Genomic DNA, 13,591 nt, shown 5'->3' on the forward strand with positions numbered 1-13,591 from the left:
TAGGGAGAAAGCCAAACCCTTCTTGGGTGGAAGATTCATCGAACCTGGAACTGTCCTGCGGGCCGATGGGCCGGAAGGATCTGACGCCCAACCTGTTATTTTCAGCTGCGTACCATATCTCAGTCTCGAGCCACCCCAAAAACGAGGCCTACAGGCGGACAACTCTCTTTTCCCACCTCAAACCCTGATGCAGGCTCTGTACTTGTACGAGCCGGTCCGTGAGCGAGACGAGGAGCAGTCTTGTAGAAAGTTCAGCGACGACCGCTCCGGGAGCGTCGTTCATGTTCCTAATCTGTGGATCATGAACATTGGATCCGGCGTAGTTGTAACCTACGGACATAGGCCTTTGTCTTCGTACATGGAAGGATCGGTCAGCGTCGTTGAGGAGAATATCAAGCCAACGAGTAGGCGAGATGTTACAAAGAACACGCTGACATCAATCGCTATCACTGACCAAGGTGGTCAGACCCTCAGATTTCCTGTTGGCAGTTGCAGGTCCTACTTCCAGATGGAAGCGATGGTCTACGAGCTTGTAGAAAACTACATGATCAAAGCTGACATACGGGAAAGCAAGTTCCATCTACGATATGATGCTTTGAGAGAGAGCATGCCGATTCGCCCTGGAGACTGGAAGGAGGTTATCAACCGAGCAGCTGATTGTGTTGCAATCAACATATCTATACTGGACGGCCCAGAGGTTGAGAACCCAATGAGTGATGATCTCAACGGATCTGCATCAACACCAGTGGCTGCAGGGTCTCTGACGTCTATACCACCTTTTTTCCAATGGCCGGATGCAAGTCGCAATGATACGCATGGAGGTGGAAAAAAGCCTTCAGATCCGGCTAAGCCCGATAAACAGCCAGCTACATATATGGAGCAGGTGGAAGCGGCTATGTTATCGGAGATCCTGGATCCCTCAGAAACGACAGACAATGGTGTCGATAACGCTTTCACCTCGACCGAATACTACCAGTCTTTGCCAGAGAAAGTGCAAAGCGAGTTTTGCAACAACTTGTCCAATCTCAAAGACAGCGCAAAACGAGCAAAATTACCAAGATCGGGTGTTGCATACCACCAAACTGTCGTTGAAACTCAATGCTTTGGCATTCTAGAGCAATCAGTAGTGCTTCTTGATGTTGTTCGCGAAACTCTGAAGCTTTGGGTGAGCGATCTGGACAGCGCCTGTGTGCTCCGCAAACTATCAGGTGCCCTAGACAATATTCGGGAATGGGCAGCTATCATCGACCAGCGCGGTTCGATGCACTATCCTGGTGAATACTCCGATACCGATTGGAAGCACCCTGCTACAAAGGAGCGTACCTGGGTCCTTCGTACTGGTTATAAACCATTCCTACTCTCGATTCCAGAGGGCAATACGAAACTGGCAATGTCAATGGCACGGTGTAAGCGATGCCGATATTTGAAAAGGTATTCTAGCCCACAAGTTGCATTTGAGCATCTGCAGCGACACAAAAGACAGAACCGCCTGAAAAGTACTGGCGATACGACAGAGAAAGGATCTATGGCGGATTCCAAGGAGCACGCTGCCAAAGTCACTAGTGTCCCCAAGCTCCAGGACTGGGTTATGAGTCCTGCGCACTTTTGGCTTGAACACACAAACGCTGGAACCTTGAGAATACTCACCCAAGCATGTGCGACTGCAAAGGAAATTCTATTTGAGGCTAAAGAACTTGCTGAAGGTGTACAAAACGAAGATGGGCGGATGTCATCCTTGTATAGCCTGCCAAAAGAACTTGTTGAAGCGTTCCGGAGGATCGTGGTCTTTTACATGGCCATCGAGCGAGCTTTGTGGCAAACTCGCCAGATCTACGATGATGACGCTCAATCAGGGAAATTCACGCATCTTGCCCTCGCCCCGTATTCGGATACGGGACTTGAAGTGTTGGAACGATTTGGTAGCGGCGCGAAACTGTCGCTGCTTAGTGCTCGGCATGCGCTAAAGCAGATGACCAAGTCGGACATACCACTAGACATCCTCAAACACCTCTCATTCGGACCAGAGTATACCTGTGCATGGTTGATGAGACGGCTGTTTGCCAAGCCACTTGAAGAGAGCAGAACTGCAGGCGATATGTACCGAAACTACGTTTCCAAAGTTGTAAGTGGACCCATGCTTCGCCCTACCTATAGAGATTACACTAGCCTGGAGACCATATCAGGAGCATGAGATAGTAGCGTAAAGTCTTGCAGATATTCCTTCATCCCCAGCTAACCCCTACTAGCAATTCCAAGTCAACCGCCGACCAAGCAAGCGCCTCGTCCGCGCTATCAATCTTATCCAGGAGGAGCTGCAAGTCCTGATATTAGTGAACAAATGGCAAACCACTCTTGTCCAGAACTACTTGAGTGTCCTCGATAATTCCACGTACCAAACGGCCATACCATCCCGCCAAGGCATGTTTCCATACGAACGCATTCTGGTTGAGCACTGCCTCGGCCAACTCTCTCTCGCTCGCGAGGATTACATTGACTTGATCTCGCGCTGCACTCCACTTTCCGACCGTACAAAGCAAATGCTCGAGATTAACGAGGAAGATCACGGCAAAGCCATTATGGTCTTTACGGTTGTCACAGTCATATTTCTACCGCTTTCATTCGTAACGAGCTACTTTGGTATGAACGCCTCCGATATAAGGGAAATGGATCGAAAGCAAGACCTATTTTGGTCTGTCGCTATACCACTGACAGTGGTTACGGTGGGGTCTTGTCTCCTCATCGGCTACAATGGGAATGAACTGCGAGATATAATATCCTCGCTCTCCCGAAAGATCATGGGCAAGGAAGAGAAGGCGATCGAGCCTTACGGTATGGGCGTACCGCAACGCAAACGTACACCAGAATTTCCGAGCGGATTGAGCAGCAGAGTAGATTCATTCAATCCCGCTTACGACGCAGACTTTACCAGTCCACGGCCCGGGCTACAAAGAATGCCATACGATTTCGAGGCCGACGACGACTGGTACGACTCGCCCTACAACCCCACACCCCTGAACAGGCTACCAGCCACCCCTGTGTTCCGGCCTATGCCCATGACAAGTAACGACGAATCGCGATACATTTTAGAACACGATGGTCTGAAGAATAACAACAAAGGGGTGAAGAGTCGAGGAACAAGTTTTTACGATGATGTCTACATAGCTCCGCGGGACCAGAACCGAACAGGTTACGACCAATACCGCTACGTTCGCAGCAGCAGCATCGATAATGTTCCGCGCAATCCCCCGTCAGTCCGGTCAGTTCACACAGCCCGGCCAGTACCGTCTTATGCATACGCAAGCAACAAGGCACGAAGCCGGAGTAGAAGCAACAACAAACGCAGCCAAGTTGACTTGGGGGATGTGATCTTTCGCTGATGAAGAAAGACAATGGATAAGATAGGTTTACCTCTGTCTACTCACGCTACACTGCACCTCTTGGGTCTAAGTTTCCCTGCTGCATGTTGATACGTCCTGCCATGCGAGTTTTTACTACATGGAATAGTTGGCTACATAGACTTCTTGGTCTTTGCATGCTGTTGCTAGCCAGGTGGAATGTGAGGACATTCTGACGGAGCTCAAGACAGCCATGACCATATTATCAGGTAGCATGGTGAAGCAGTATGAAGCGGAACATGTCAAGGCTAAGTTTTCAAAGCACCGATGCATTAACTATTACTATAGGAGGACGGCAGTAGCGAAGAACTAGCAATTTTGTTCAACCAAAGCCTCTTAGCAGGTTCAGGTCCGCCCATGCAACGACCTCCACATTACAGGCTCGATTATGCCCCATGTCCCTCCCTCTGTCAAAAGCAAGAAAGAACAACCAAGAAAAATTCCATTTACTACTCATGTGCGCGTGCGCCGTGGCGCAATCGTGGTATCATCCATGATCAAAAGGTAGGAAAGTCGTAATCATCGCTCGCGGCCCCAAGCATACTGGGTATCACTGGTCGACGAACAGGCATCTAAGCGCGGCCCTGGAAGACGGGGTTCTGGTCACCGAAAGTAGTGTTATACTCTCCGGTGGCAGGAGCGCCGACAGGGTGAGTGGTAGAGCCAGTAGTAGCAGTGGGGTTGTTGAGACCGGTAGAGCCGAGGCCAGATGAACCAAGACCTGATGAGCCTACGGGAGCGCCGGTACCCGAGGTGTTGAAGGCATCGTCGACCTGAGTGCCGAAGCCGTGGCTGCCCCCAGTCGTGGAGGGAACGCTTCCAGTCAAACCCTGACCACCAGTGAGGCCGGACCCTCCAGTAAGACCTTGGCCGCTAGTGAGACCCTGGCCAGCACCAAGACCACCAGCGTTGCTGTACTGGCTATCGTACTGGTTTGCTGATGGGTTGACGCCTTGCGAGGCACCAAGACCACGAGAATCGTCACCCGAGCTGCTGTAGCCACCCGCACGGCCATGAGGCTTGCGAGTAATCTTGCCAACCTGGGGCAGGCTGGAGGTTTCCTTGGCAGAGCCAATCGAGAAGATGGGGCTCTCCCACCTGTCACCCTTGGCAGCAAGCTCCTTGTACTCCGTAGCCTTGGAAGAGATACCTCCTGGCAGCGAAATGTTCTTGAAGATGGAGTCGTGTTGAGTAACAGCAACGTTGACCTGGGTGTCGCTAGTCTTCTCCTTGATTTGTTCCTTCTTCTGCTTGCCCTGCATGATACGGTGCTGCACAGCAGAGGCATAGCGCTGGTACATGTTCTGGAGGTTCTGAGGGTCGGGGTTGCGCTTGGCCTCGGCCTCAGCACGGTCTGCCTCAGTCTTGATGTCGAAAAGAATGCCGTCAAGCTGGTTGGCGGAGTCCTTGATCTGCTTCTCCAATACCCTCTGAATAACAGGACGCATGACCTTGAGAAGAAGAGGCTTGAACATGTTGAAGAGAAGCTTGTGGTTGCTCTTCTTCATCTTGATCTGGAGATTCTTAATGTCAGACTCAACCTTGGTGACCTTGAAGAAGTGGGTCTGCGCATGGTTTTCGCGAGCCTTATCAGCAGTCTCCATCTCAACCTTGAAGCTGAAACCAGAACCACCCATGAAGATGTCCATTACACCCTTGTCGGTGATGGATGGGAAGCCCTGCTTGCGCTTGATGTAGTACGAGACATCCCTGAGGTCCATTTGAACGCCCGAGACCGAGAGCATAACCTTGTTTTTGTTCTTGCTGGAGATGGACTTGCGTCCCCAGCGCCAGTAGTTGTCCGAGCCGAACTCCAACGAGTTGGGGGCAAGGTTGTCACCCTCAATGACAAGGTTCTCAACAACGGCATCGACCATAGAGTCGCTGTATTCGATACGCGGGACTGGTATGTAGCGGACGTTCTCGAAGATGGAAGGTAGGATAACGTCGCTCAAGTCCTTGAGAAGGTGAGGCTTGAAGACGGTCTGGCCGTTCTCATCCTGACCGAGGTCAAGGAAGAGCTTGTTGACAGACTGTGCGAACTGCTTGTTCTGCGGGTCAGCATCGAACTGCTCGCCAATGAACTTGAACTCGTCGGCGATGCGGTCAGTGTGGCCACGGTAGCGACCACGGAGGAGGCGGTGGCCATCGTCGTAGATCTGGTTCCACTCCTCGTTGCTACGGTCCTCTAGGATGAAGCCCTGCTGCTGTAGGGTCTTACGGATGAACTGGTTGATGCGAGTGAACCAGTTCTTGAGCTCGGGGTCCTGGTCAGCGTCCTTGTAGACCTGGTTGATGGACTCGATAAGGTCATCGAATGAAGTGTTGTTTGCGAAGCGCTCGAGCAGAGTCTTCAAGTTGGTCAGCCATTTGTTTTCAGAGAGGAAGCCTAGATACGCACCTTGAGATTAGCTTCAGCAGTAGTTAGGGCATCATCTTGATGCGCACCTTGAACAGAGCCCTTGCCCTGCAGGCCTAGGTTCCTACCGTGGCCAGAGTACTGCTCGGCGAGGCTGAGCAGAGTCTCAATGGCACGCTGGTAATCCTGGTGTCCCTGAATCTCGACGACCATCTTCTTAAGACGCCAGATGGTCTGCTCGCGACGTTCCTCGGGCATCTTTCCCTTGAGGTAGTTATTCAGCTTGTCGCGACGAGCGCGAACCATGTTCTTGTCCTCTTCAGAAGTGTTCGCATCAACCTTCTGCTTGGCAGTCTCCAAAGCACCGCGAGCGTCGACACCAGTGCTCTGACCAGTTTGACCCTCGTGGGCGCCGAGCTGGGCGGTATGCTGAGGATCGCGCGATCCATCTGGGTTGGCAGCCTGGTTGATGTCCTTGGCATGCTCCTTCAGATCGCTCTTGGCCTCGTCCTTGTTCTTGTTACCAAAAGGCAGGCTGTTCTTAGCTTGGTTGCGGAGGTTCTCACGGTTCAGGCCGGAGGTGTCGTGCCAAGTGTTGTCCTCAGCAGGCTCATCGAGGCGGTTGAGGCGGTCTTCTGAGGGCTTGACCTTGTTGGCAGTGTTTTGGGCAGCATCGCCAGCCATGTCACGGAGAAGGACGGTAGCGTCTGAGAGGAGCTTCCTGAACTGGCCATTGCTAATGATAAGAGTGCCGAGAGTCCGTAGACCGCCGAGCGCCTCGTTTCCGTGTTGCTTTGCTGTGTCCTTATCAACAGGCGCATTGGGGAGGTTAGCGCTGTTGCCACCAAGGTGCTCGGCCTGCCAGATGAAGTCCTGAAGGAGGTTGCCCTCGTTCTTGGTGAGAAGTAGGATCTTGGCCTGCTCAACTACATCCTTCAGATCGGAGACCAGGCGCTGGCCCTCACTCGACAGCTTCTTGGACGGTGAGTTGAGTGCCCTATGTGCAAGCGCCGAGTTGAGCGCGACATCGATCTGCTGGTTCGAGGGAACCTTTCCGTTGGAAAAGGCTAGATGTGGTCAGCTCTGTTTACATTGCTTGTGCGACGCGTCAGTCACACGTGTTTACGTACCCTCGACGATGCCGTAGATTTGTAGCTTGTTGTTGACATCCTTTTCCTTCTGCTTCAAATCCACCGGACCTGGACGTGTTAGTAGTGATCTGAGGGGAAAGCGGGGTAGTGGGTATACATACGGTTTACGGAACTCATGGTGAAGGACTGCTGCTGTGGGTATCAAGGTGGGGTATCAAAATGCAGACGCAGAGCTGAAAACAATGGGAGGTAGGGTGGGTGGGCAATTCGAGGTAATGGGTATCAGAGTTTGTTTGTGTGGGAGGGAAGGCGGGTGAGGGCAAAGGCAGCTTTGTATTTGGGCTGGCTGGGTAACACGCGCGATTGCAACAACTACGTCACTGCGTCGTAGCTTCCCGCTTGTGAAGAGCCTGGGCTTGGAACAGCGACTGGCCACGACCATACTTGCTCGACCCCGCGACTACCTGCCATGATTTTCCCGCTGCCATCGATCGAATGCCGCGGAACGTGCAGTGCGAGCAGCGCGGCAGCCCAATGCCCTGGTGATGTGCCGTCCAGTGCCTCAATTGTACACGCTTTGCCTAACACACGAGGCCAGCCACGCCAGAACGAGGTTGCCCTGGCCTGTATGACGAGCCCATGGATATGTTTGCGGGACCGATCGGCGCCAGGTTTCCCAAAGGATGCCAAAACATGTGTCCCGGTTGCGTCATGGGTAAATGAGCTGTGCGCCACAATCTCGATTCCGTCTTATGCGAACTGTGGCGCCATCCCCTGCCTGCAAAACTCTTCCCTGTCGCTATCGCGACGCCTTTTTCATCGTGATCTTCCTGCATTCTTTCGCTTCACTTCCCTCCTCGACAAGCTACAACATCTTGCACCATTGCAGATTGCCCCCTTTCTGTTTGTGATGCTTTATGCGCCACACATCAAAACACCAAGCTTTCCTTGGCGCTGCGCTAATCGGCTGGCCCACTGCTAGCGCGAGTACCGCCGGCCACACCGCTCGCTCGATGACGACGTCCATCTCCAGTCCACGACGTGCAATCTCGTGGGGCGCCAGCTCATTCGCCGCTAGTGCACTGCAATGGGTCGTGCTGGCGTGTTGCTCTCACGTTCCCAAAGTCATGAACGCCACACACGCATCAAACGGCCTCCATCCGAACACGTGAGGCTCCGAAACCAGGAATTTTCACACAAGGCCAATCCTGGAAACGCTCTCCCTTCAGATCTGCCCGCCCCGGGCGATCTCTTACCCTCAGACTTCTTCTCGGCGTGCCTGCCTGGTATAGCGCAGATCAGCCGACACACTAAGCTTGTCAACCGCCGCATGTGCCTTGTCATGTATCGCTATCTCTTACCAGGCATAAGAAATGCCATCATGTTTCTTCTACCCCTGCTCGGTACCTGCCGGTCTTTTTCAGTAGAATTATGCCAAGCATACGAACCATTGGCCCGTTATTCTGCAATTGGACGACATCATCTGAGCACACCACAACCACCCACGTTGGGCGCAGGATGACCGTAATAGTTATAGTCTCTGCGACATGACTTCCACTTCAATTCTTCGGGTCCGTGGTTGACAGCACTTCAGACTTGCCACCTCCGTATCCGGACTAGCCTATTGGGCCAGGAGTGATTGATGTCATGGGCACAATCGCAATCATCGATTCGGTTTCACACACTGTTTTGATACAAATGGCGGTTTCTGGGAACCATAACAGTCTTTCTGGTCAGTATCGATTTTATGTGTTAGATTTGGTTCCCAAAATGGTCTGGACGAGCTATGTTTCGTCATCTACATGACCTGCTGGAGATAACTGAAATCTTACTCTTTGCCTAAGAAACTACTTCGAACCATTTCCACGAAGCAAGTAAGACCCATTCTCATCATCATCTCCAAGCGGCATCATCTCAGCCTTTCTGACCACCCTAAACAGAACCCCTGGGTGCAAGACTGCCATGATAGCCACTACGCTGAACATCAGCGCAGCGTCAAAGACATACAAGTACGCTTCTGTTTGATAAACCTTGCTCTCAGGCCCCTCGATAAACTCTGCCAGCCGAAATATACTGCGCACAACGACGAGCATACTGACGCTGTACAAAGCCCACATGTAGCGCTGCCATTTGACATGAGTCCGGAGTGACGTGGATGTGGGTTCGTTGGTGAGCCTCCGGTGGAAAACCGCTGCCATGAAGATGAAGAAACCGAATGCAACCAATTGCGTGCCCAGTCCTGCGATCACAATGGTGTTTCCTGTCTTGACACCCTCTGCATCACCAGAAGTCTGCATTGCAGAGCCCATGATCTGACACACGAACGAGCCAATGTCTATGACAACATAGATCTTTGTCGTCCAGCGCGGATTCAATACGGCGTGGTGCGTAGCATCGAGAGCGCGGATAAGACGGCCGAGCGTCATGTAGATGGTCGCTGCGAGAAGTGGCGCGGCCGCAAGAATGAGCATGAGTTGTATGAGGTAAGGACTACCGTTTCGGACATCGGATGAGGACCAGGCGCGACCATAATAACCTGCTGCTTCACCTATGAGATCGGACATTAGTTGACTGTGCAGCGTGATGGATATACTGCTGTAGCTACTAACCTGCGCAACCCAAAACAAACGGAATAAAGAACCAACTTCGCAATGGAATGAGCATTACAAGATGAGTAAAGCCACCTATCGCAAACAGCACCATGAATGCATAGCCAGCGGTTCCAGACGGTGTATAGGGGTAGAGATCGAAATCGGCTTGGCCTCTGGGTATGAGGGCTTTAGACGCCATTTGCGAGATCTGGCTAACTATAGCAATTATTATGACGTGAGAAGCGCAGAGAGTATGGATCGAGGTAAAAGTATAAAGAAAATGGAATGAAAGGACGAAGTGAACGATGCAGGTGAGTTCTTCAGTTGAACGTTGCTGACGTTACTATATACTATTTAAGTAGAATCCGTGTTTCTCGCATTCGACTCTTACGCTCTCTTATCTCTCTCAAGCATTACTACAAGAGGCGCAGCGCCGCGTGGCATTTTCTCGGTTTGATGTTCGGATGTTTCGTGTTAGTCTGCGGGTTTCGTAGCGAAAGAGAATACGCGGCAATACGCTGCTGAACGAGGTCTCCCACGTTATCTCTTTTTGGTTAGTACCAAGTTGCTTCTCCTTTTTTTTACTTCCTCCATCTATATAAACCTTCTGGAGTCCATTAAATATCCTGTGAAAATAGGTTGGTTAGGATCTTTGTATATCCTCTATCGCACCTGCTCACCTACTTACCTACGTGAGTAACAATAGTACCTGACTCGGGTTCCAGCTGTAGCGCTATGACGAGCGGCTTGTGTAACCATCTATTCTTCAAGTATCTATCTCGGCGGTGATATCTGATGGGAAGACGGTAGGCCTATCGGATCTGGAGATTTTTTAGTGATAACCAAGGTAGCTTATGTTCTCGAGTCAATAAGGCAGACCTCGGGAACATACCTAGGTATAGTAGTTGCATTAGTGAGTTTCTTGGCTGCGTAAGTCAATCGTTGAAGAAATCCCTTCCGTTAGCTTTGGCTAACATTGTGAACTACCTATGTTCAAAGGCGTTGAAGTCATCTAATGCGAGGTATGTAGGAAATGAATGAAGTTGAGTGCGAGGCGGAATGTGGTGGTAACGTCTTCGCGCTATGCTATTTGGACATGCGAGGATAGTTTCTACGGACTCCAACTCCAGGCGGTACTTGTTAACAAGTTCAAGATGTGCCATTATAGTGCCAAAGTTAGAGATGACAAAGTATACCTAGAAGATAGCAATAGCTCCTGGTGGGCTTCCAATGCCGCCCCTAACATGCAACGGCGCACTGGTCAGGAAGAAAGTATACCGGCCCATCTCTTTGCATCTTTGGCTAAGCGTCTCCAGGTCCCACATTTCGCCGATAGCGGTACCCCAGTGAACGAGGAGCCATTCATGAAGGCACCACCCGTCATCGAACTTTGGTGGCCAAGCTTCGAAAGCAACAGTATCGCCAACGATCGCGGAGAAGTGACGATCGTAAAGCCATCTGACAGTTTTCTCGTTGGCCTGAAGACCGATGGCGATACTGTTATCGCGCGTACCACTCTTCCGCTCCGCTTCGTTCGCATTGCTGTTATCGTCAGTTACGCCGACAACTTGAGAATCCGGTAGAACAACGCACTTGTGCCATCTCACGTAACCACTCCGTATCATCATAATGTCACCCTGCTTCAGCGTAGTACCTTGCCACTTCAGCGTCTCTTCAATCTCCTCGATTGGAATCTCATGTCTCGATACCGGGCTTGGTGCCTTCCCCTTCTTCCCTTCATACCAGCTTAGCCAGTCACAAAGAACACCTCTTCCAACGATACCACCTCTTTCGCACCACTTGTGTATTCCGTTTGTGACGCTATTAGCTGCCTCTTTATGTGAGAGACCGTTGTAGTACATGCCGCTCGCCTGATGCGCGAAATGCTTTAGACTGTCCCACTGCGAGCCAGCTTGCGTGTTGATGTGAAGTTCATCATCATTAGCGCAGAAGTTGGAGAAGTCTGCAAAGTCGATCTGCTTTTGCTGTAGTTCTTTCCGGTTGAAGCCTGGAAACTGGACATTGTGCAGTTCCCAATCCAGTTGGATGTGCTCGCCGGTGCTAATCTCCTTAGAAGCGGCTTTCACGACATCCGGAGTGAGAAGGTTGATAGCTATCAAGTATTAGATCTGTGAATGACACTGCATGTGGGAGTTACCTTACTCCCGACCTCGTCCTTCTCTCCATCCTTGTCAAAGAAGCCCCATATGCTGCCCTGCGGCATGCCCTTCACCTTCGGCAGGTCATCGAAAGCTGGGAAGATGTATTCTTCTTCAGCCATGCTTATAGTATTGCTATTTCTCCTGTTGCAGGTTCATTCATCACACAACAAAAGAGGCATGCTTTGACGATGCTTTATGTACCTAGGTAAGGGCCATGAGCGCCGAGGTCAATCTTGAGACCCCGCATCCAGTACTAATGCGTATCATGCGGAGCTTTTGATCGCCAGAGCCTCACAATGACGTCGGAAACTACCATTTAGTGCGTCGTAAATGTGCTTGTCTGGAGCCGGAAGATGGCGGTTAGTAGGCGGACCCGCTTCTGAAGAGTGCGCAGGTTGGGATCTTGTCAGTTAGCGTCTACCTACTTGGGTAATCCGCCCGTCCGATTTCACCAGATTCATGTTCAAATGCAATACACGAGCATTTTCAACAGACTGGCTAAACTCGGCGGGGTCGATGCCAAACTCACGGCTTTTCCATTCATACTATGCTATGCGGTTAGACAGTATCTCTATGACCGAATAGCTGACAGACTTACCTGAATCATCGTACTTGACTGCAGTCAGTGTATCTGGCAAACTCGTAATTACTCTTCGGACGCGATTCAAGAAGGTGCCGTACGTAGAACGAAAGCACCACCGTCCACAGGAGCTGCCTCTGACTCGAGTCAGGAGATGGTGCTTGACCATCGGGGGATACTGTTGTGAAGTGCGGATTACTATTCCTCGATATTTTATCGCGAAAGGTTCGGGTGAAGATCGACTTCTCAAGCAGGCTTCCATGTCGGCTGATGAAGGGAAGGCATCAACGAACGTGACGATGTTCGCACGTTCTTAATGACTACCCAAGTTAGCGATCTCATCGATTTGGTGAGAGAATCTTTCTTTCCTCCAAGCAGCACGTAATCCTCTTCCCATAGCCAGGCAAGTATTTTGCGGTCTTGCTGCTTATCCACCACGTGATCGACAGCGGAGCAATGGACTACTCCGGGTGATCGTAAGCTGATAATACCTCCCATGAGCTTTCCGCGGGCGAGCTCATTTTCTTGATTGTTTCTAGAAGCTGACAGCTAATAGGCTGCGCTACCATTCCCAACAAGTTTTGTTCCTTCAGTAAAGGAAAACGGTCCACTCCAATCCTAACAATGCGCGCAGGGTTTGCGACTAGGAGTACAACTATCATGCGGTGGGATAGTAGTCGCATGCGTACCGTGCCTTTGATGACACACAACTATCAAGGTCGTAGAAATAGAGTCGTTGTCGATTATGGCACAATGCTCGGGAGATCTTCACGTATAAAATCTGCCTCAAAAGTCTCGAAGGAGTACCTTGTGGTCTCATCTGATCCGTCAAATGGATGGCTGCCATAAGTGGTGTCGCTAGACGACACGGTAGCGACAGGAGATACGCCGACCTCGGCGATCGTTTCTGTTTGCTAGAGATTCTCACTTCATTTCAAGCCTATGTATAACACCTCAACGATTTTTCTGGAGGCGTACGGATAGATAAGCTGTTGTAAAAGAATGTTGACTTTTAAAGCACCAGCAGCCCCTAGGTGACGTCATGCTTCTCGTCGTAGGCGCCTGGAAATGTTGGCATCGCGGCTTAGGTGAGCTGCCATTAGAATAGAAAAAACCCCATGAATTTCAAGCGCGGAATTGATGCATTTAACACGCAAACATGCTGTGGAAGCGCATTGGTCCTCGAACCGGTGCGAGGTAAGGGGAAGAGGGTACCTTGTCTTGCAAGGGCCCTAGCGATTCCACTAGCTAGACCCGATTGGGATATCTGTAATTAGGAGTGGGGTACGACTCATAGCAGGTTGAGGGAATACTTGCGCCATCGAAGGTAGCAATGTGTAACTGAACTCAAGAGGCCTCCCACACCATTCAGAGCGAAAGTAGAAAGCGTAATCGTCCTTCAGCCTTTCCGTT

At 51.0% G+C, this 13,591-nt stretch overlaps 2 protein-coding genes across 2 annotated transcripts; both read right to left on the minus strand.

The window, feature by feature from the left end:
• Positions 1 to 3,664: 3,664 nt before the first annotated feature.
• Positions 3,665 to 7,136, minus strand: ACET3X_004315 (uncharacterized protein). Its single transcript, XM_069450506.1, has 4 exons — positions 7,007 to 7,136; positions 6,885 to 6,953; positions 5,844 to 6,821; positions 3,665 to 5,784 (listed from the first exon to the last, which is right to left on the minus strand). The coding sequence occupies exons 1-4, from the start codon at positions 7,020 to 7,022 to the stop codon at positions 3,968 to 3,970; spliced, it is 2,880 nt and encodes a 959-aa protein (XP_069308293.1). The 5' UTR covers positions 7,023 to 7,136; the 3' UTR covers positions 3,665 to 3,967.
• A 3,496-nt stretch (positions 7,137 to 10,632) lies between these two features.
• ACET3X_004316 (uncharacterized protein) lies at positions 10,633 to 11,717 on the minus strand (the record flags this gene model as incomplete). The annotated part of the gene is made up of 2 exons (XM_069450507.1): positions 10,633 to 11,549; positions 11,600 to 11,717. 2 exons carry the CDS (start codon positions 11,715 to 11,717, stop codon positions 10,633 to 10,635), a joined length of 1,035 nt encoding a protein of 344 aa, XP_069308294.1.
• Positions 11,718 to 13,591: the final 1,874 nt, after the last annotated feature.

This window comes from Alternaria dauci, chromosome 3, assembly GCF_042100115.1.
Source record: "Alternaria dauci strain A2016 chromosome 3, whole genome shotgun sequence".
NCBI lineage: Eukaryota > Fungi > Ascomycota > Dothideomycetes > Pleosporales > Pleosporaceae > Alternaria > Alternaria dauci.

Excerpts from the sequence above, each read along its gene's own strand:
- ACET3X_004315 (XM_069450506.1), bottom strand. Across the intron at positions 6,822-6,884 it reads AATCTACGGCATCGTCGAGG|CCTTTTCCAACGGAAAGGTT; the intron begins GTACGTAAACAC and ends GACCACATCTAG. Across the intron at positions 5,785-5,843 it reads GGGCAAGGGCTCTGTTCAAG|GCTTCCTCTCTGAAAACAAA; the intron begins GTGCGCATCAAG and ends GTGCGTATCTAG.